Source organism: Dipodomys spectabilis, unplaced genomic scaffold, assembly GCF_019054845.1.
Source record: "Dipodomys spectabilis isolate Male_0828 unplaced genomic scaffold, ASM1905484v1 ptg000773l, whole genome shotgun sequence".
Taxonomy (NCBI): domain Eukaryota; kingdom Metazoa; phylum Chordata; class Mammalia; order Rodentia; family Heteromyidae; genus Dipodomys; species Dipodomys spectabilis.
The window spans coordinates 306,448-328,243 of record NW_024871450.1 but is presented as its reverse complement, the minus strand read 5'-3'; the positions used below and the strand labels follow the sequence as shown (position 1 = coordinate 328,243).

Sequence of the window (21,796 nt, the reverse complement as noted above, 5' to 3'; positions counted from 1 at the left end):
GGCACCGAGCGGGTGCCCACGCTCGTGTGGCAAACTTGCGACGGTCCTTGGTTCCTTGGTCCTTGGTTCCACCGCACGGTGGAACTCAGGCTCCGGGTCCCCTCGGCAAATCCTCAAGCCCGAGGAGAAGCGGGCAGGGCCCGGCCGGGGCTGTCCACCGCACAGCCCCTCGCTCTCTGCGCCCGGCGCAACTCCGGAGCCTTTGTCTGGCTCAGCGCTCCGGCCGCCCGGTCCCGCGGCGCCCCCTGCGTGCCCAGCTCCCTCTGTCCATTCCCAGGGCCGGGCGCTGCCCGGAGCGTGCGCCTCCCGCCTCGGGACTCTGCTCGCCGCCGTGCCCTACCGGGCCTGGGTCCCCAGGCAATCCCGGGAGGAGCGCAGGGGTCCGGCCCGGGAGAGCGAGCGATCGGGAGCGAGCGAGAGCCAGGGAGCCGGCGCCAGACGTCCCTGGCGAGTTCGGCGTGGCTCCCGGCGCTCCCAGCCTTCCCCTCCGCTCCCGGCGGCCTTTAAAGGGCCAGTGCGCTCCCGGCGCGCGGACCCGAGCGGGGGCTGGGGGCGGTACTCTAACCCAAGTCTTCCTAGTGGCAGGTGCCGGCAGTGGGGTTGCCCTGGCAGGTGGGTCGTCCTTTTACTCTTCCTTAAGTGTAGCAACACCTACCCCCGCGTTACTCTCATTCCAGCTTCCAGAGAGCGAGGATGGGCCCCCCAACTCTACCCCACGCGAAGAGAGGGTGTAAGGAAGGCGTGGTCTTCGTTGAAGGGCAAGAATGAAGATCCCTCCTTCTCCCATCGGTTGGTTTGGGTATTGAAAACCCTGGGGCAGAGGTAGGCTTGCAGGAGGGCTGGGGGACATACCCCAAGTGCCTACTTTTAAGCATAAGCACATACATGCATGCATACATGCATATACACATGCATGCATGCATGCATACATACACACATACACACACACAAATACATACATACACGCGCACGCGTTTAGAAGTTGGTTGTCCAGGGTCCTCCATTAAAAAAGCCCCAGAGTCTTTGTCTCTTCAAATAACTTTCCTTAGGCGCAAGGTTGGGCGGGCAGAGGGCAGGTTTACAGGTTCCAGAGGGGCACGGTTGCAGTCCCGCATCCCCACTTCCCTGCCTTTCGGATGTGGGCATAGTTCTGAATCTGAGTCTCCAGTTCTCAACGAGCTGGGGGTGAGGGTTGCGTAAGGAATCTGGTTCCTGGTCTACATACACAAATTAGATTTCCAAGCAGAAGACAGTCACTCCTTGCCATTATTATGTCTGACAAAACAGTCCGACAAAGCACAGGGGCAAAGCTTCCTGCGGAGTTTATGTCCCAGATTTAAGTTTATTCCGGGAGCAGCTTGAGATCTGATGGGTGTGGATGCAGGACGCCAAGGCCCCTGGTCGAAGGCGTGGGGAGACCCTGGATTGGCAGGTGGGGTCACAGGTGAAGGCAGAGCTCGTTGGAGCGAGGGGAGGGGATGGTGCAGATCCGGAAATGGTAGCTTTTCTTAGGGTGGTTTTCTCTAGTTGGCTATGCAGACGCCCCCAACCACTCTCGTTCCCCGGAAGTGGGACCTGGCAGGGCGCCTTAGAAAAGGTCTATTGGAATACACCTGCTAGGTGAAGAAAAAGCACCAACCTGGCACTGTACCAGGTGGCTTGGCAGAGATTACCTGGGAAAGGAGCTTGGAGAAGAGGGAGGGAATGAAACCCATTTCCACCAACTTCGGGGGCTGAGGTGTATGAGGATACAGGAAAGGGAAATGGGATTCTAAATTCTCTACTTTGAAATTTGCTTTTGGGGAAGGTACAGTGGTCTTCATCTATGGACCACAGGGCTCAGTCATAGAACAACACACACACACACACACGCACGCACACACACACACACGCACACACACACACACACACACACACGAGTTGCCCTGTTTAACCAGAACACATTGCAATTTTATTTTCTATAGTAAGAAAGGAGTCCAGGAACTTGGGCAACTTTTGTAGAGGCCTTGTGTTCAGACAAGTCTGGTAATTGTTTTCATTCCCTTTAGAGAGATGCCTTCCTGTTGTCAGTCCTGCTTTAAGGAAATGGCTTCCTCTACAACTATATCATATACAACTATCCATTGTAAGGTGACTAGGTTTCTACCCTGTCAACTAGCCACTAAAATCTGAGTAGGACGTGCAGGACAGAGGGGGAGCATCTAGTATTAAACATTACCCACATTTTCTAATATCCTTTCATCTATACCAGGACTCCTCCATGTCCTTCCCCTTGTTTTATTCTTAGAGTATTTTGCATCAAAGCCTAGCTAGACACAGCATTTGATAGCAGTTTCATTTTGAGACCCTGGTGTGTGGCAGGAGGTTTGTACAGAAAGCCTTGCATTAGAAGTCAATCACTAGCCGGGCGTCAGTGGCTCAAGCCTATAATCCTAGCTACTCAGGAGGCTGAAATCTGAGGATTGCAGTTCAAAGCCAGCCCAGGCAGAAAAGTCCGTGAGACTCTTATCTCCAGGAAACCAGAAGTGGCGCTGTGGCTCAAGTAGTAGAGCGCTAGCCTTGAGCTGAAGAGCTGATGGACAGTGCCCAGGCCCGGAGTTCAAGCCCTACAACTGACCAAAAAAAAAAAAAAAAAAAAGTGAATCACTGGGTGATTGCCCTATTTCCAGGGCAGCCTAATGCATGCTATTCATCTCTCAGGGTTTGCTTCCTTATTTATAAAAGGAGGGCTCTGGCCCAGCTAATAGGTGAGGTTCTTCTATGCATGAAAGTTGTGGGGAGCTACAATGAGACCCAAGACCCCATTCTGCCAGGGATCAATGGGATCCTCAGGCATTTAAATAAAACCAAAGCCAAATCTACAAAAACTTTGCAGCTTCATTCACTTTTAGCTGCTTGCTTTTATACCAGTCTTGAAGGGGTTACCCAGGTAGTCAGTGCTCTCATTAGCTTTGAGATAGATTACCCACAGGTGTATGGGCCACGAAGGCAATGGCTGTTTCAGACTTTGGAGGAACTCAAACCAGTTGAAACCATTTGACTGGGCCTATGTGGATTCCCAATACGTCATGTACATGGAGGTCTCGAACGATTCCACTTTTCCTTTTGTCTAGTCACCTCAGATCACCCTGTTTCTTTACCCCAAAAACATTGCTAACCCCTATCCCTATGGCGGTGGATTTGAGACTTGGGGCTCCTGCCTTCACACACTTGGCTGCCTGGTGAATAAACTTTCTCTTTGGCAAAACTCTTTTAGTGATTAGCACAAGGTGAGGCAGGCAAAAGGGCCTGGTAACAAGGCAGTCCTTGGGGCTTCTGGTGCCAAGACGAAGTATAAACAAACAAATGGAGGTAATTCCTCTCTCCTTTGGAAACAACGTTGGGGTGGTCTGGAGAGGTGATGGAAAGGGCCAGACTGTCAGGTGGAACTCAGCCAGTAAGGCCTTGAGATGACCATTCTCTGCCCTGCAGGGAACATCAGAATGAGGCCAGATGGGTTGATTTGCACACTCCCTGGTGTAATAAATGCTCATCAAGAGCATTTCTTCCATGCATACCACCCACTCAGGGGCAGACCCTAATCCACTTGGGTCTCTTGTCTATCACTCAATTGTCTACTAGGTTTCTGGGGGCACATCTCGTATGGAAGAACCCAGTGGCTTCTGCAGTGTGGTGCTGGCTGAGTGTGCTCGGCTCTGGAGGCACACTCCTGGTCTGGGTACCTGCCAAGCCCCAGTGCCCAGCCCCTCCCCCTCAGCAAGCTCGGCTTCCTTCCCCCATCACCACCTTTCATTCTCCATTGAAGAGCCGCTTATTGATCTTGGCCCATTTCTCAAAGTGGCTGTACTCTTGATTCCATCCTTAGCCCAGCCCGCCTCCCCCAGGGGAGCAGCCCCAGCCAGTCATTTGGGAAGTGGAAGGTTGGGAATGAGGATTCTTCTCAGCACACCTCGCCTGTTTTTCCCACTAAGCAGAGGGGGCCAGACCTGGGCTGATTCAGCCAAGCATCCAATCAAGGCCTGGCACAGAGCAGGTCTAAGGTGGTTGTACAGCCAGTATCATCATGTGACTTGTAAGGCAGGAAACATGCCTTCCCTGCTTCTCCTCTCCAGTATGACCTCCATTGCCAGAGCCATCAAGCAAATGACCAGTGAGTTAATCAGTGTAATGGTGCTGGGGGAACAGGCATCAGATTTCTTGGGCCAGAAAAGGGAATCAGAGCTGCAAGATCATGAGGTTAGGGTGTGGGAAGTGGAGAGCAATGGGCCTAAGCTGGAGGTCTGTGTCTGGGCTGCACCAGAGCAGGTGAGTTCTCCTACCCCAGACAAGGTACACTTAACTTGCTCTTCTGTAAAACTTAATATTCCCACCCCTTCCCTTTTCCGAGTGTGGTTAGAAGAACAGATGAGAAAGTCCTAGAAAGGCCTTGAGTAAGGAAGCAGAATAGTGTGTCTGGGCTTTTGCCTATGAAGGATGGGATGCCACATGCCAAGCCTGGACGGCTAGTGATCGATCCCACTCTCCCTTTACTAAGACAGCGTTAATATCTCTCTCGCCCACCTTGGATGTCTGAAGAGCCCCTTAAACAGGAGAACAACTGGAGAGAGTAGGAGAGTAGGGGCAAAGGAAAATCCTCTCACCTTGGTGAAAACACAAGTGAGAAAAAAAGAGAAAAATGCATTTTTTAATTTTTAACATAATTTAAAACTGTAACAAAAATAACTTCATCCATCATCAGAAACCCAAATGATAACTGGTAAGGACTGGGCCTCATCCTCTTGAGGCGTTGATAACAGTAATTCTCTGGGCACCTCTTAGAAGGCTCTTCCACAAACAGCAGGTGGAGGACTTTGCAGGGAGGTACCTCTCTGCCTCTTTGGGAAAGTTGATGGGGGAAGCCAGAGGTCAGAGTGTTGGAGGCCTGGCTTCCAGCCATGGCCAAGCCAAAATGAAACATCTGTTCAAGACTCCCTAGGCACCTGGGGAGTGGGAGGAAGGAATGGAGAAAGCTGCTGCCTACCACAAGTTAGCACCCGGTGCCTAGTCCTGAAATGGCCTCTACTGGTGCAGAATGGGGAGACAAACGTAGATAAATAGTGGTGGCACACTTCCAGATCTGTGTCTGGGCTACACTGGAGCAGGTGAGTTCTCCTAACCCAGGCAAGGTACACTTAACTTGCTCTTCTATAAAACTTACCATTCCCATGCTTCCCTTCCCTCCTGTCACCGAGGTGACAGTCCCACTGAAGCCCCTAAGTCCTAGCTTCATAAGGTATGATGACTTGAAAAAAAAAAATTGGCTGAGTCCTATGGAACCACAATGCAAGCTGAGGCAGAGCCTGCGTTAGTGGGCCTAGAGGGACTTCAGTTGGGGTTCTGGCTAGATGTGGATGGAATCCCCTAGTGACCCTCATTTTTTTCTTTGTAACACTACCACAGAGCAAGAATGACAAAGTCCAGGCTTCCCTCTACTGGTGATTTCTGGGAATGACTGCCACACAGTAGCATCCAACCTGTAAATCCCAGAGACCAGGTTCTCTCTAGCCAGCTCCCAGGAAGAGTCAGGAATGGAGCTGGGGCCTCCTAGAGGAAGGCCGGAGCATCTCCACGGGTATTGATAGGCTCCCCTAGCTGCAGCCTGGCCTGCAGAGTGGCCTGAGTCCAGGAAAGCATCTGTGGCTCACTTCAAAGGCACGGAGAAGAACTTGTTCCCAGACTTGCAGCGGATCTGTTCAGCTAGCACTCGCAGCAGCAGTTCAGAGTCTTCAAACTCATCCACGATCTCCTTCAGCCAGCAGCCAGCAGGGAGGGGACAGTCACGTTAGGGGGAATCTGAGGCCCAGAGGCACAGCAAACATAACCAGTATCACAAAGTCTTTCAGAGGCTAGGCAACGCTGAGGGGTCCTGGGCCATGAAGGCTTCAGGCTTCTCTGATCTTGACTAATCACCCCTCAGCCTTGTGAGGTCAGGCTTATGACCCCTCTTACAGGTGAGATTCCCTAGCTCTCATTTACAGTAACCAGTGAAACTAGGATTGGGACCTGGGTCAGGAGAGGGAGTTGGGAGGAGCAAAGCATCCGAATTGCTAACACACTCCAGGTCTTCCTGACCCAGGGATCACAATTCTGGCAAGGTCAGGGGTGGGGGCTCTCCTGCCACGTCCTTGGTTTCCCAAGTACTTGGGATTAGATGCCTAGTTTGTCCTCCCCCAGTTTCTACTCCATCACATCTGGAGTTTAGGTCCTCTATGTTCCCTCCTGGGAATTCACCTGTAGTTCCTGGAGGCACTGCCCTTCTAGCTGCAGATGTGCGTCACCCACGGACCAGGCCAGACTGACATGGAATGAAGGGTCCTGTAGAAGAAGGCAAGGAGGTGGTTGTTCCCCAGATGCTAGGCCCAAGGCACCACTATCAGGGTCTCCTTGTAGTATCCTGGCCTGTTTTTACACAAGACTGGATCCTCAGGGCTGATCCTAAGAACCTGGCACACACAGACAAATAGCCTGCTTGGTTCTTGCTATGAGCAGAACTACACCCCAGCCCCTACAGCCCCCAGTGTGATGGCATTTGGAGGAGCCACGGGAAGGTGATAGGGATGGATAAAGCCCTGAGGGTTTGGTTCTTAGACTTAGAAGATGAGAACTCTTTGAGAGCTTGTTTGCGCCTTCCTTTCTTTCTACCAGGGATGACACCTCAGGAAGACAGGGGTCAGAATTCAGCCTTGATGTTGGATTTCCAGACTCCAGAATGTGAGAAGATAAATTTCTGTTCTTTAAGCCCCTACTCTGTGGTATTTTATTGTGGCAGCCTGAGTCAACTCAGACTGTCTCAGGGCCTTTTACATTCTCAAGGTATCATTAGATGTAGTGCATGGAAGTTTCTCATCTGAAACATCCTAGCACAGGCCACACTTGTCAGATGAAATGAACAAAACCTAGAATGTCTTACTATTTTGAAGCAACAATAGCGATCTCCATTTTGTCATTCTTTAGAGCTAGGATGTTTTCTTAAAGATTTTTTTTTTAAAGTAAAAACCAATGGTTCTTTAAAGCCTTGGTATTCAGCCAGCTGCCGGTGGCTTATACCTGTAATCCTAGCTTCTTAGGAAGCTGAGATCTGAGGATTGCAGTTCCAAGCCAGGCTGGGCAGAAAAGTCGGTGAGACTCCTATCTCCACTAAACTACCAAAATAGCTGAAAGTAGAGCTGTGGCTCAAGTAGTAGAACAATAGCCTTGAGCACAAGAGCTCAGGGACAGAGCCCAGGCCCTGAGGTTAAGCATCAGGACCAACTAGCACCAAAAGAAAAAACAAAGCAACAAAAAACCTTGATACTCAAGCTGGACTCCAAGTATGACTGAAGGACACAGGGCAGGAGCATTAAGTCATGACAAGCAACAGAACTCCCTGAAGGGTTGATTTTTACTGGTGCTGGGGACAATGACTTCTTAAGAAACAAGAAGCAAGCATGGATACATTATGGAGTGGAAGGCACAAATCTTGAGTATACTTACGTTACAGGAAATCTTACATGCTGGATTTTGGATGGGCTACACCTGGCTAAGCCTCAGACACCAGGGTTGTGTGCTCTTTGTGGACAAGTAGAAGACAGCCCTTTAGTTTGCCTCTGATAAGGGCTTCTTAAAGGATGGTATTGTTCTAGTTATTAGTGAGTGGAGAAGAATCAGCTTTGTTGGAGAAACAATAGCTGTGTGCATGCATTATCTGTACTGTTTGTGCATTACCTGGTAGAAAGTGGCAAGGCCGAACTCTTCCATGACTCTGTCCACCTCTGAAACTAGGTCCAGGAACTGGGCATGCCCTGAGGTAACCTCAAACCCAATAAAGGTCCTGGGGAGAGGCAGCAGTAGAGACAACATGGGAATGATACATGTCTCTGAGATCATAAACCATCTGAGCAGGAGCCTAGGGCCCAGTGGGAGGTCTAGTGGCCTGGGCCATGGCAGACCTCACTTCCTTAGTGCTCCACGTGCTGGCTTTCTCTCTCCCTCCTCCCATTTTCAAGCTTCCTCTGCCAGTTGTGACCTCGTGTTTTCTCCTCCCCGGTGTCTAAGAACCTTCCTAGAGGACTCCACCCACCATGTGGACCTCCTTGCCTCTACTGCCTCACCTTCCATCTCCAACTTCCTTTCACCAGCTTCTACGACACCAAAGCCCCACCTCCTCCTCTCCTCATACAGCAGAATCTTTCACAGCTCACTCTGCCCTCCTTGAAACGCTGTAGCCTAATGAGTTTGTGCAGCAGGGAATGAAAGAAGGCATGGGCCTTTTCCGTCACATAAGTGCACTGGATTAGTTGCTTGCCTTGAAGCCTTGGTAACAATAATGTCCTCTTTATGGTCACTTAACTCTTTCGTACTTTCCACCTTTCAAAACCCACTGGGCTTATTTGAGCCTTGAAACTGCCCAACAGGGGATGAATCAAGGAAACAAGAGGCCATGGAGACTGTACAAACTTACGACTGGGATCAGAGTTTGGTAGAAACAGGTTTCCGACCTTCACAGGTTTTTCCCTACCTCTATGCTCCTCTCAATGCTCCCCTAGTTCTTTTCTGGAAAAAAAAATACTCCAATTTTGGAATAGTGGCTCTGTAGTCATAGACTTGGTTAAAAAAAAAAAAAAAAACCTTCAATCTTTGTTTCAAAGAAACTTCTGGTAGTGACTCTGGCTCAGGTGGACACACACCTGGTTTTCTCTTGATTGGTATAAATCTTTACTTGGTTGGCAGTAAAGAAGAATCTGAAATTTAGAAGAAGAAAGACCATTAAGGGAAAAAACCCAGAATAATTAGCTTATGATAAAATACACACATACACCACCACCACCACCACCACCACCACCAAAAAACAACCCCCAGTACTTTTAGCTGGGTGTGGTAGCATATGCTGGTACCCCAAAGCTCAGGAAGCTGCAGATCTTGAGTTCAAGGACAGCTCATGCTCCTTTCTCCTTTTGCTCTTCATTTCTACTAGTGGCCATGTTGAATTGGCCCCTATCCAGGAATTATATCCCCTGGATGGAGGAGGACATTTACTTCTGAATCATAACATTACAGTTTTCATAACTTTTTTTTTTGGTTGTGGGGCTTGAACTCTGGGCCTGGGCATTGTCCCTCAGCTCTTCAGCTCAAGGCTAGTGCTCTACCACTTGAGCCACAGTGCCACTTCTAGTTTTCTGGTGGTTTATTGGAGATAAGAGTCTCACAGACTTTCCTGCCTGGGCTGGCTTTGAACTACAATCCTCAGATCTCTGTCTCCTGAGTAGCTAGGATTACAGGCGTGAGCCACTGGCACGTGGCCAGTTTTTGTAACTTTCAAAGGTTATACAATCATGAAAAAAATCAGGCAAACCATAAGGTAACACCATTTTCTTTCTTCCTTTCCTGCTTTTTTTCCTTCCTTCCTTCCTTCCTTTTTCTTTCTTTCTTTTTGTGGTGCCAGTAATGTAGCTTGAACCCTGGGCCTGGGCTCTATTCCTGAGCAATTTTGCTTAAGGATAGCTCTCTACCACTTGATCCACGATACACTTCCAGCGTTTTGGGTCCTTAATTGGAGACAAGCGACTCAGACTTTCCTACCCTGGTTGGCTTCAAACCGTGATCCTCAGATCTCAGCCTCCTGAGTAGCTAAGATTATAGGTGTGAGCCACCAGCACCCAACTTATTATACCTATTTTTAAAAATACTCTTTGTAAAATTAAGTTTTCTTTTTAAATTAAAAAAGAGAAAAAGTACAAGCTTTCATGGAATACCCAAGGTCACACCAAGATGAATGGCATGGCACACACCCCAGGAGATGGGCCTCATTCTATCCTTTAGAGCCAGACTGTTTTCTGGATTAATGCACTGCATGCTCTAAGCCCAAAGCACCTCAGGAAAGGAGGAGGAGCCTTGAGAGGAGAAGAGCAGGAAAGTAGAGGGAGCACTCACTTTTGAAAGGAGGTCATATGGTGTTTCAGGGCCTGTACAAAGGGGAGGATCCAGTGGTGGCGCAGGACCACACTCTGAGACAGGCTGAGGTGGAATTCCTCCATCCTTACCAGCCGGGGCTCATAGGTCTGGGCGTGGGACAGCAACACATCAAGCAGGTCCAGGAATTCTTCCCTAGCTTCATCTGGAGGGAAGAGGAGAGGAGAGGCCCTTGCCTTAGCCAAGGGGTCATGGTTGGATGAAGAACCCAAGGGCAGAGAGAAGCCTTAGGTACTCTGGTTCTGAGAGTAGTCTATGTCTATTTGGTCTAATAATATTTTAATATTAATTTCTGGCTAGAGAAGTGTATTAAATGCTCATTCTAAAGGACTTGAGTAAAAAAAAGAAATATACAGGGGACTTCTTGTTTCCAGTCAAACAAGTATGAAGCTTGGAAGTTGTCATACTACCCTGATGAGGCATAAAATGCTCAATAAACTGAGAAAGCAACCAGCTCTTCTCAGATCTGTAAGACAGGAGAGACACCCAGAGGTGAACAGAGTTCATAAATGACAAATGAGGGGAAACTTCTCTGGGAACAAGGATCAGGGTAAGGAAACCTAAATGGTCATGAACAAATTGCTGGATCCACATCTTGTACCAATCCCCAGGAGAACTCATGGGGAAGGGTACATACTTTGAGGAAGTTTCTTTCTTGGCACACTGCCAGGTTCTCAGTTTTGTGGAGAATATGTACTTCTGGAATGGGATAAACAAGAAACAGTTTAGAAACATGTGGAACTTTGTTTTTTTTTCTCAAAATGGTCTGCCCTTAGAAGAAGTGATTAATCAGATCCTAACCAGCTGAGGCATAAAATCTACCAGATTGCAGAAGGGAAATCCTATGCCAGCCAAAGTAAACAGAAGAAAAGATGAAATTTGGAAGCCAGGATCAGGTGGCTAATGCTAATTACTTCAGAAGCTGAGACCTGGAGGATCTTAGTCCAAAGCCAGCTCAGGCAGAGAAGTCTAAGAGACTTTATCTTTAAAATAACCAGCAAAAAGCTGGGTGGAGGGTTAGCTCCAGTGGGAGAATATCTCCCATGAGCGAGGAAGTTGAGGGAGAGTGCAAGGTCCTGGGTTCAAACCCAGAATCAGAAGAGAAAAAAAAAATAGAGCAGATATAAATAAAATTGAAGCTGGGTGTAGTGAGTTAGTCCTATGATCCCAGTCCTGGGGAAGTTGAGGCAGGATTGTGAGTTTGAAGCTAGGCTAGGCTATATATTGACATCCCATCTCAATAATCAGAGAGAGAACGAGAGATCAAGAAAACCAATGTCTATATTCAGATTGTTATATCCCTTATTAGTTATTAGGACTAGTAAGATGTATTTCATTAAACTTCATTAAATAGAATTTTTGCCCTATGATAAAAATACAGAAAATACTGGGTGTTGATGGTGCACACCTATGATCCTAGTTACTTGAGGAGGCTGAGATCTGAGAACTGAGGTTTGAAGCTATCCCTGGCAGACAAATCCCAAGACTCTTATCTTCAATTAACCAAACTGGAAGTAGAGGTGTGGCTCAATGGTAGAGTACCAGTCTTGAATAAAAAAAGCTGAACAAGAGCATGAAGCTCTAGTATAAGTCCCTATTCCCCCAAAAAGAAAAAAAAAACTATACAACTCTTGAAATCAAACCATCTGATTAGAAACAGGCCAAAAACATTTACTATACATCCTAGGAAAGACATACAGATAGCAGAAAGCAAATGTCATCAGATGTCATTACGGAAACAAAACAATGAGGCAGCACTGTATATCTACATAAGGACCAAGTCCAGAACACTGGCAGCACCAAACACTTGCTGAGGATGTAGATCAACAGGAACTCTTGTTGCTGGTAGGGATGTAAAATGGGACAGCACTGTAGAAGACAGCTGGTTGTTTCTCATAAAACCAAACATATTGTTAGTATATAACCCAGCCATCATTCTCCCTAGTATTTACCCAAAGGAGGTGAAAACGTATCCATACAAAAGCCTGCACACAGACATCTGAAGCAACTTTGCCAATATTGAAAGCACTACATGTGGGAGATAGAGATGAAAAGGTATCCCACAATTAGGATACTGAAACCATTGTATATGATGATATATGGTATATACATTTTTTTTCTTTTCTTTTTCTTTTTGTCAATCCTGGGGCTTGAACTCTGGGCCTGGGCTCTCTCCCTGAGCTCTTCAGCTCAAGGTGAGTGTTCTACCACTTGAGCCACACTACTTCCAGTTTTCTGGTGGTTAACTAGAGATAAGAGTCTCATGGGCATTTCTGCCTGGGCTAGCTTTGAGCCATGATTCTCAGATCTCAGCCTCCTGAGTAGCTAGGATTATAGGCATGAACCACTGGTGCCTGGCATATTTTTTCTTTTTCAGGTTTGTCTAAGCCTATAGAATGTTCATCATGAAGAGGAAGCCCTAATACAAATTATGGTCTCTGAGTGATTATCATGTGCCAATGTAGGCTTATCAATTGTGACAAATGTACTAGTTGAGGGATGTTGGTAACAGGAGAGGCTACAGAAAATAAAAATAAGAGCCATCACTCTGTATGCTGTGTACTTATCCTGTGTACTTAACATAGATGATTTAACTTTTCTAGATGACAGGTATTACTATTAGTCCCACTTTAGAGGGGAGAAAACAGAGATTCCAACAAGTCCTAAAGGATATCAGAGCAGTAGGTAGTAGAGTGCTATCTTTAACTCAGAAGCCTGGACTTTTTGCTTATCATCTGTTCATCAGCACTGGGGGAAGAGGGAGAACTAGTACATGGGACCCCTCTTTCTTCCTCCTAGTTGTAGCTAGGAACCACCTATTGGTCCCAGCCATTTGCCTTCCATATGTAACTCACATGGTATGTAGATGTGGGTGGCCCAGTTGCCCCGCTCATGGGGAAATGTGCGAATCCGTCCCCCATGTTTTGTACAATCATCCTCAGGCCCTTCCGCTGTGCTGGGAAACATGTTCAGCACACTCTCAGGTACTGGAAGCCTCTCACAGGGCAGGGGGCTCTGGCTTCTGCAAGAGAAAAACAAACAAACAAGCACAATTATCCTTGGCACTCTACCTCTGTACATCCAACAAAAGTTGTAATCACTTATACACAGTGGCTGGGTGTGGATTTCCAGGCAACTTCTGGACAGCCACAAAGCCCTCTTCCCACTACTTGTCTCCCAACAACGTGGGGAACAGACAGAGTGCTTGGTCTTCATGGGAAACATTGGGGTGCGCAGCAGTGAGTGGTTGGTAGGTCAATTACCTAACTGGTTTGTCGTGGGCTGGATGGCATATTCTAGCTGTGTAATAATCTTGGGCAAACGTTCTCTTTTGGGAGTACAACAGTTTCCTCACGTGTAAAGCATATTGCTACCTGATGGATCAACTGAGATAATGCTAGCAACAAGAACAGGTTTTTAAGAACTGAAGACCCAAGAAGCGAAGAGACTCTGATGGCTTTTATTCATTGGAGTTCTCAGTCTCGACTGGCTCAGAATGGGTTCGATGAACATTCATTGCGCCTTGCCTGCTACTATCTCCGCAATTATGTTCCAATGAGCCAACACACCTAGGCTAGTGCAATGCTGTGCAGATGCGAGTGTGGACCTCATCTCGTGTTCCTGCCTCCCAGCCTTGTCCTAGCAGGTGGTGGTACTCTGGGGCTGTGTCCACAGCTGTCCTCTGGCTCCTCGGTTCCCTCTGCACTCCGCTTTTCCATCCCTAGGAGCTACGTGGCCCTCCCCGCCGCCCCAGACCCTCAAATCCCAGTGGGGGAATGGCGCCCTCGCGCGCGACACTAATTAGGTCCTCACCGACGGCGCCGTCCATTCCCGGGCCCGATCCACCCCGTGGCCGCAGACGCGGCCTCCGCTTCGGCCTCACCCTCATCCTCCGAGCCGCTGCTGCTGTAGCCCACCAGGGGCGCCACGCTCATGGGGCCGCGTCCGAGACTACCGGGCGGGTCCCGCGGGCAACCTCACGGCGCATCCGGAGTTCCGTGGAGCCGGAAGTGCTCCCGGGGGCGGGACCTGGTGTAGCACCGCCTCCGGGCCGGGCGGGGCGGGAGCGGGTTGGGCCGTGCGCGCTGACCGCCCGGGGCCGCACGCTGCCGGCTCGCTGTCTGCGCGCGGAGGCCTGCCTGTTGGAGCTCCTCAGCTTCGGCGTTCCCGTCGCACAGGTTCCACAGTCCCCTCTTTAAACGGGCCCGTAATCTGGAGTCCCGGGGTCCCGCTCTCCACAGCCAAACCAGACGTTCCGCGAGGCCCCTCGCGGTCAGGTGCAGGCATCGCGCCCGGCCCGGGCGCCTCCTCCCCGGAAGCGGAGTGGGAGGGAACTGGGCGCCCTCCCCCTGTCAGCCGTAGCGCGGCGGGCTGTCGGCCGGAGCACCGCCCTCGGTGCGGGCCGGGCCGCAGGGCTCCCGGTAGGGGGCGCCTTCGCCTCGCCGCCACCGCCGCCCAGCCGCTCCTCCCCGGCCCCGCCTCCCTGGCCCCGCGCCGCCCGCCCGTGCGTCCGCCGGTCTCTGCAAGGCCATCCGTCGGTCCACTCGCCCTCCCGGCGCTCCTCCGCCCCAGCCCCTCTACCCCCGTTGCCGCGCTTCGCTTCCTCTGTTCCGGCCGCTGCAAGCCCGTCCGCGGGCCGCCGCTACGCGAGGCCGTGGATTGGCAGCGTGCATAGGCCGCGCCGCTGCCGCTGGAGCCGGAATAAAGGGACGGCCGAGACAGCAGCTGGTCGCCGCTAGCCCCGCGCCTTGCCCCGCGGGCGGTCTGGAGCAGGTGAGCGGCGGAGCACCCGGGGCTGCGTCTTCGGGGATACTTCCGCTCCCGCCGCCCCCCTTCTCCTAGCCGGCCCAGCCGTTCCCCCGCCCCTCAGGCCCGACCCACCGGCCGCTTTCCGGGTCGGGCCTGCGGCTCTGGGCCCTTCTCGGGCCCGGCCACCCCACTCTCGGGCCACGGCGGCCCGGCCATCCTGCGCCAAGGCTGACAGGAGGCAGCTCAGTTGCACGGCCCGGGAGGGCCAGGTAGAGTGTGATCGGTTTTCATTCGGTTTCCCAGCGAGGTAGGGCTGAGGTGGGGCGCAGGTGGGTCTGGCCTCCCCTCCCATTTGCCGAGTGACCAGAAAGAATTCTTGGCTGCACCTTTTCCTGGTTGAAGACTGGAGTGGGCAGTGGGATTGCTGCAGGGAGGGGGTGGGGCTGGCAGCCATTGCCAGGAAGAAAACATACACTTGGATTGGCTCAGCTAGATCTAGACGGCGCTCCGAGCAGCCCACCTTTCCGCCTCTCTGCCCCACTAAAGGCTTAATATACCTGCCCCTCTCCCTGAAAGATGCTGAGGATGACAGCTCTTAGCTTGACATTTGTTTCTTTGCAGAACAGTTGGAAGCCAGTCTGGCCCACGGGGGCATCCTCTACCTTTCTTCCTTTCAAGAGCAAACATATACAAACTTTTAAATGCAAGAGGCAACAGAGCTGGGAGCCTGGAAGTAGGCTGTCTCTGACATTAAGTACCTCCCTCTTTCTGGCATTACCTGCTGCTGCCACAAAGTGGTGAGTTAGAGGGTTGCCTGGGTTGGGTGGGCTTTGCCTTGCATTGATGCCTGGAATGTTATGGACTCAGAGCAGAAAGCCTCTGTGGTTAGATTGCTACACCCTAGTTTCTGAGGGAGAGCAGTGCAGTTTCCTCTGTTCTCCTGATGGCCTATGGAGACACTTGGAGAATTTAGAACTTTTTTTTCTTGGTGGTGTGCTAGGAAACAACTAGAGTAAGGAAGTTCTGCTTTGTGGCCATCCAGGCTGGGTGGGACTGTGAATTTGTCATCTAATGCCTATTGTCTATGGCTGCATATCCCAGCAACACCAACAGTCCTATTATATGGAGAGAGAATAGGCATGTGGCTAGGGTGGAGGGCAGTGTAGGCAGGATTGTCACACAGGAGAAGGGTTTTGAAATGGTGCGTGGCTCATGTAGTTGGCCTAACTTCCTTGGATTAACAAGCAGTTCCTCTGAATAGTGATGTCTTTTTTTTTTTTTTTTAAATTGTGAGAATACCTTACAGAGGAGTTACAATTACGTGGGCAAGAATAGTGATGTCTTGCATTTGGACTTAGAGTGAAATGGGAACAAGGCTGTCAGGCCTCAGGGACAGAGCACTCCAGATTCTAACATGTGAGATATCTTACTGAGCAGCGTTTTCAGGAAGCTAGAAGGGGACTCATGGGGGTTGGGGTTAGTTCAGGGATGAGGAACTAAGGTGGGTGGGAGTGGAGACAGCTCCCCTCCCCTTTGCCTGGATGAGCTGATGTGCCCTCAGTCTTCTTTGGTAGCATGTGAAGAAAGGCAGATTTTGCCCCTGACATCTGCCTTCCCTGATGGGGCTGATGTTTGAGTGGCACGTGTGGGCAGCACAGGGAGAGGAGCCAGGGAAAGGTTGTTTGTTCTTATCTCAAGTTCACAATGTCTTTCTTCCCTACAGAACTGATCACTGGGAAAGGCAGAGCCTCCCTGCCATTGCTGGGACCCTGCCTTGAAGAGCCCCCTGCCCTGTAAACACAGCCTTTAGTCTGTCTCCTTACTTAGTGACGGAGGCTGTTTGATCAGTCCTCTGCTGTGCCTTGTCTGAGGTCCTTGTCCATCCTTGAGATTGGACATCTTCTCTCTCTAGGTTGTGTCACCTTAAGCAGGAAACTGAAGCCGTTACTCTCCAAACCCTGTTTCATCTTCCCAAGCATGTCAGAAAGCTGGCAGCAGCCCCCACAGACGCAACCTCAGCAGCCCCAGCCACCGCAGCCTCAGCACCATGCGGAGCCACCACCAGCGCTGGCTGACCACACGCTGCCCCCTGGTACAGCTGAGAACCCTCTGGGCTGTGCTGTCTATGGCATCCTCCTGCAGCCAGATCCCGGCCTACAGCCTCCTCAACATGCACCCCCGCTTCAGGCAGCAGGGGAGCCAGGCCCTAAATGTGGGGTGTGTGGTCATGACCTGGCACACCTGTCCAGCCCCCACGAGCACCAGTGTCTAGTGGGCCACGACAGGTCATTCCAGTGCACACAGTGTCTCAAGATCTTCCACCAAGCCACTGACCTGCTGGAGCACCAATGTGTGCAGGCTGAGCAGAAGCCTTTCGTTTGTGGAGTCTGCAAGATGGGTTTCTCATTGCTCACCTCGCTGGCTCAGCACCACAGTGCCCACACTGGCCTGGTGAAGTGCTCCATCTGTGAGAAGACCTACAAGCCAGCCGAGTCAGCTGAGCCAGCTGCTAGTACGGGGACCCCATCGCTCCAGGTGGCACCCCCTCCTCCTCCAGCTGGGACTGCTGCAGAACAGCCTGAAAAGCCCTACAGCTGCCCCATCTGCCAGAAGCCCTTCAAGCACCTGTCAGAGCTCTCTCGGCATGAGCGGATCCACACTGGGGAGAAGCCGTACAAGTGCACGCTGTGTGACAAGAGCTTCAGCCAGTCATCCCACCTGGTGCACCACAAGCGCACACACAGCTCAGAGCGGCCCTACAAGTGTGCCGTCTGTGAGAAGACCTTCAAGCACCGCTCACACCTGGTGCGCCACATGTATGCACACTCCGGCGAACACCACCTGTTCCGCTGCAACGTGTGCGAGTTGCACTTCAAGGAATCCTCGGAGCTGCTGCAGCACCCTTGCACCCCGAGTGGTGAACGGCCCTTCCGCTGTGGTGAATGCCAGAAAGCATTCAAGCGGCCTTCTGACCTGCGGCAGCACGAGCGCACACATAGTGCCGAGCGGCCCTTCAAATGCGACCTGTGCCCCATGGGCTTCAAGCAGCAGTATGCACTCATGCGGCACCGGCGCACGCACAAGACTGAGGAGCCCTTCAAATGTGGCCTGTGTGAGAAGGGCTTTGGGCAGCCCAGCCATCTGCTTTACCACCAGCATGTGCACACCCTTGAGACTCTCTTCAAGTGCCCCGTATGCCAGAAGGGCTTTGACCAGTCAGCCGAACTGCTGCGGCACAAGTGTCTGCCAGGCTCCACTGAGCGGCCCTTCAAATGCCCAGTGTGCAACAAGGCCTACAAGCGGGCATCGGCCCTGCAGAAGCACCAGCTAACGCACTGTGCAGCAGCTGAGAAGCCCCTGCGCTGCACCCTGTGTGAGCGCCGCTTCTTCTCTTCGTCTGAGTTTGTGCAGCACCGCTGCGACCCGGCACGCGAGAAGCCGCTCAAGTGCCCAGACTGCGAGAAGCGCTTCAAGTACGCATCAGACCTGCAGCGCCACCGCCGGGTGCACACAGGTGAGAAGCCCTATAAGTGTCCCAACTGCGACAAGGCCTTCAAGCAACGTGAGCATCTCAACAAGCACCAGGGCGTGCATGCCCGAGAGCAGCAGTTCAAGTGTGTGTGGTGTGGTGAGCGCTTCCTGGACATGGCCCTACTACAGGAGCACAGTGCCCAGCATAGTGCAGCCGCTGCTGCTGCTGAGGGTGCCTACCAGGTAGCTGCATGCCTCCCCTAAGGCTGGGCACCACCCACCTGGCCTGGCCCAGCCTCACCTCCTTGCGGCTGCATGGCACCATCCCACACCTAGCTCTATGTCCTGTGGCCCCCGAGAGAGGACAGAAGGGTCCCATGCAGGTGGGCAGTGTACCTGCTCAGTCACCCTGGCACCAGCCTGGCAGCAGAGGACCCAGATTGCTGTGGCCAGTCCTAAGTCCATAAACCCTTTTCCCATCATGGGATTTACCCTCTGAGAGTATCTACCTCTCTCATCTCTGGGAGCCTGGAGTCCTAGGGGCAGTCAGGTGGCCCCTGTCTACTCCAGGGGTGGAGGTAACAAGTCAGCCTCCCCAAAACTTTCAGCTTCTTAGAAGCCAGATAGTCTGGAAGGAGGAGAGGGGTATGGCAGTACCTGGGACCCAGAGGTGGGCAGGTAAGGCATCTCCTTCAAGTTGCTGTCTGGGGGAAGGAGGGCAGATTGAAAGCTACAACCCTGTGTCCCAGCCAGGTTTTCTAATAAAGATGTACAGGGTAGGGATCTCTGTTGCCTGGAGAGCAGGGGACTCATAACAGGAGGTGCAAGCAGGTATGACACCCTCAATTAGGGACAGTGCAGTCCATGGGAAAAGGAGAACAAAGTGGTTTGTGCCTGGGGCTAACCAGGTACAGGTGCTTTGGAAGTACCCCCGCCACTTGGTCAGTATGGGTCCAGTCTGTGGTGGGGGACATGTCCCTTGCCACGTAGAGCTGTCCATGTGAAAGGTGAAGTTGGGAAGAGGTAGGGCCAAGCCCATAATCTCCCCAGCAGACATAAATACATGTCCTCTTCCACATTGTATGAACCAAAGTGTTCAGGCTCAGAGGTGCCACAATGCCAAGGCCAGGCCTGGGTACCCATGGTGGGTGGGGGTACCCTCTCTGACTTCACAGTGTTCTCCTAGCCTGTGGTAACACCATCCCTCTGTTAGTCTGGCTGTTGGCTTGACCTGACCTGAAGGATCTCTGTTGCCAAAATGCTCTCCCATTATCTGGTTGCTTCAAAGCCAGAACATTCTCCTTTGAGTCTTCCTAGAGTCCCCCAAGGACTCTGGCTGTCTACAGGGTCCTTAGAGAAGCAAATATCCAGGGTGTAGGGAACAGAAGCAAGATGATTTTAGAGTCCCATAGGCAGTGTTCCTGGCAAGTGCATGGTCAACCAACATTGCTGGACAGCCAGGGCCCTCCCCAGGAGTTCAGCCAACCTGCAGACCATTCTAAACCCAGCTCTACCCCCAGCGCCAATCCTCCCTGGTTGTGAAGAGTACACAGCATGGGTGCAGTGGGATGGGAAGATGTGCCACTTCACCCGTAACTTCAGGAAGTCTGAACAGTCACATCCACCTTTTCTGAGTTCTCTCCTGGGCCTGCAGAGGCGCTAGCTCTTCCTCAGCGCAGGTTCTTGTTCACAATGCCTCAAAAGACTGGAATCTAGGCTTGCAACAGTTCCAACAGCTAATTTTTTTTCTTTCATTTTGCTTTCTAAAAGCAGTTTGTTATACTATTCATAACATTGTATAGTTTAATTTCATGTCATTTTGGATCTTATACATAAATGTGAATATTGGGATTTTTTAAAAATATGACTCCATTTTAGGTAGCCACTTTTGATGTTAATATATAGTGAGTCCAATGTATGCTTTAGAAGTAAAGACATTGACCATCATAGGCCAGACCTCTGTTTGTCTGCTCATTCTTTCTAGGAAAGGCGGGCCTTGGGGGGAGCGAGCTATGTGGACCAGAGTGGCGGGTTGGGACTAGACATGGGATAGGTTTAAATCCTAAGTTTTGACTGCTCTGGCTGCATAGCCTTGGCCAAGATCTTTTGGGACTTACTTCAAAGGTATATAAAAAAAGTTGGAGAGGATGATTAATCCTTGCTTTGACCAGATATTATGAGAGATAAATAGAGTCATTGTTGAAGCTTTGGTGGGATGTCTGGGAGGATGTCTACAGGACACCTGGGGCCCTCAGGAATAGATGTGTCCTTAGGGTTTAGGAGTGTATGCTAGTAAGGAAGGTACACAGCACTATACCCAGCTTCTCCCCATTAAGATGGAATCTTACGATCTTTCTGCCTAGACTGGCCTTAAGCCACTATCCTCACATTCATAGCCTCCCAAGTAGCTAGGATTAGAGATGTGAGCCACCAAAGTCTGGCTTCTTCCTAGAGCTCTGCCCGCCACCCCTGCACTCCTCATTTGAGACAGTCTTGTTATGTTGTCCTAGATTGTCCCAAACTCCCAGGCTCAAGCAATCTTTTCCTCAGCTTCTAAGTAGCTGGGACTACAAGATGCCCCCGGACTCCTACAATTGCTTGCTACTGGATTTTTAACTTCTGAGAGCTTTCTGATGAGATATCCTATCCTCATAAGCCCTAGTTGGATGACCTCAGCCCCAGGAAACTCCACCTTCACCCCTGGTTTCTTCCTTGCTCTGGGCTTGTCTCTGTGAGCAGGGAAGCAAAGCATCAAAATATAGTATAGCAGACTCAGGGACAAGACAGGTTGGCTTCAATTTCCAGCTCTGCCAGTCACCTAATCTCCCCAGGCCTACATCACCATCTGTAAGATGGGTTTAAAATTACCTACCTTCTATACCAGGCCTGCTTTTTCTTTCTACTCTATGCTGTCTTTGTTCTTAGGCACAATTTCCTATGTTAAATTGTTGGTAAGGATTGGTATCCAGGATGCCCTGAGCCAGAATAATATGGTTTTAGGTTCGAGTAAGCTATGCCTGCTTCTCTGTCCCAGTGGACCAGGAACACCTCCAAAGCAGTTTCTGGTTAGCCACCCAGCACTAGCCCAGGCAAAGGCCTCAGATGTTTCATGGGTTGCATTCTGGGATGGACTTTGCCAGTCATACATTCCCTTCTACACATACAAGAAAATACTTTCCTGTACAATGTGGCAGGAGGTGAGATACTCCCAAGGGACTTTGTGATCCCCTACTACTTCCTGTCTGTTTTCTAAGCCCAGGCTTCTGCCCTGTCTGTCATCAGCAGAGATGGATACCATTTCCCCTCTTCTCTGTCCTTAAATGACAAATCAGTGAGGCAGATCTTACTGTGTTATCAAGCCACAACACAACACCTTAATTAGCTCTTAAACTGAGCAGCAACAACACTATCTGGGAATTTTTTTCTACATTATGTGCACAATGCCATGTGGTGTCATGAGACTTGAGACCTAGGTTCTAGGTTTGGCCTGAAGCTAGCCAGGGTTTGATTCAGCCTCTGTTTCCCCAGCTGTGAAAGGGAACACTGGTTCTGCTCACTTCTTGGGAATGCTAGTGAGACCTAGAGGAAA

General features: G+C 50.8%; 3 protein-coding genes across 7 annotated transcripts in view; 2 read left to right on the top strand and 1 right to left on the bottom strand.

Moving 5' to 3' along the window:
* Positions 1–4,657: 4,657 nt before the first annotated feature.
* Positions 4,658–14,009, bottom strand: Usb1 (U6 snRNA biogenesis phosphodiesterase 1). 3 transcript variants are annotated; one of them, XM_042672827.1, is made up of 7 exons: positions 13,801–14,005; positions 12,843–13,009; positions 9,949–10,132; positions 8,706–8,759; positions 7,744–7,849; positions 6,271–6,354; positions 4,658–5,785 (listed from the first exon to the last, which is right to left on the bottom strand). In XM_042672827.1, the coding sequence occupies exons 1-7, from the start codon at positions 13,920–13,922 to the stop codon at positions 5,681–5,683; spliced, it is 822 nt and encodes a 273-aa protein (XP_042528761.1). In that variant the 5' UTR covers positions 13,923–14,005; the 3' UTR covers positions 4,658–5,680. The 3 variants fall into 3 exon arrangements, with proteins under 3 accessions (XP_042528761.1, XP_042528763.1, XP_042528762.1); XM_042672829.1 differs by having other exon boundaries at positions 13,871–13,959; XM_042672828.1 differs by having other exon boundaries at positions 5,773–5,832; positions 13,801–14,009.
* An 83-nt stretch (positions 14,010–14,092) lies between these two features.
* The window catches only part of Cngb1 (cyclic nucleotide gated channel subunit beta 1), an 84,447-nt gene continuing 76,743 nt past the window's right edge, over positions 14,093–21,796 (top strand). Inside the window, exon 1 of the mRNA XM_042672862.1 lies at positions 14,093–14,165. The gene's annotated coding sequence lies outside the window, so the exon portion shown is untranslated. The remainder of the gene's footprint in view (positions 14,166–21,796) is intronic.
* Znf319 (zinc finger protein 319) lies at positions 14,506–20,156 on the top strand. Of its 3 annotated transcripts, none has more exons than XM_042672823.1 (3): positions 14,506–14,760; positions 15,358–15,533; positions 16,460–20,156. In XM_042672823.1, exon 3 carries the CDS (start codon positions 16,714–16,716, stop codon positions 18,469–18,471), a length of 1,758 nt encoding a protein of 585 aa, XP_042528757.1. In that variant the 5' UTR covers positions 14,506–14,760; positions 15,358–15,533; positions 16,460–16,713; the 3' UTR covers positions 18,472–20,156. The 3 variants fall into 3 exon arrangements, with proteins under 3 accessions (XP_042528757.1, XP_042528759.1, XP_042528758.1); XM_042672824.1 differs by lacking the exon at positions 14,506–14,760 and adding an exon at positions 15,006–15,043; XM_042672825.1 differs by lacking the exon at positions 15,358–15,533.

Bases quoted from the DNA above. Each gene is read 5' to 3' on its own strand.
- Usb1 (XM_042672827.1), bottom strand. From the start codon at position 13,922: ATGAGCGTGGCGCCCCTGGTGGGCTACAGCAGCAGCGGCTCGGAGGAT. The intron at 8,760-9,948 runs GTGAGTGCTCCC...TCTAAATTTCAG, and splicing joins CATATGACCTCCTTTCAAAA to ATTCTTCTTTACTGCCAACC. The intron at 5,786-6,270 runs GTGAATTCCCAG...TGCTGGCTGAAG, and splicing joins AGTGCCTCCAGGAACTACAG to GAGATCGTGGATGAGTTTGA.
- Znf319 (XM_042672825.1), top strand. From the start codon at position 16,714: ATGTCAGAAAGCTGGCAGCAGCCCCCACAGACGCAACCTCAGCAGCCC.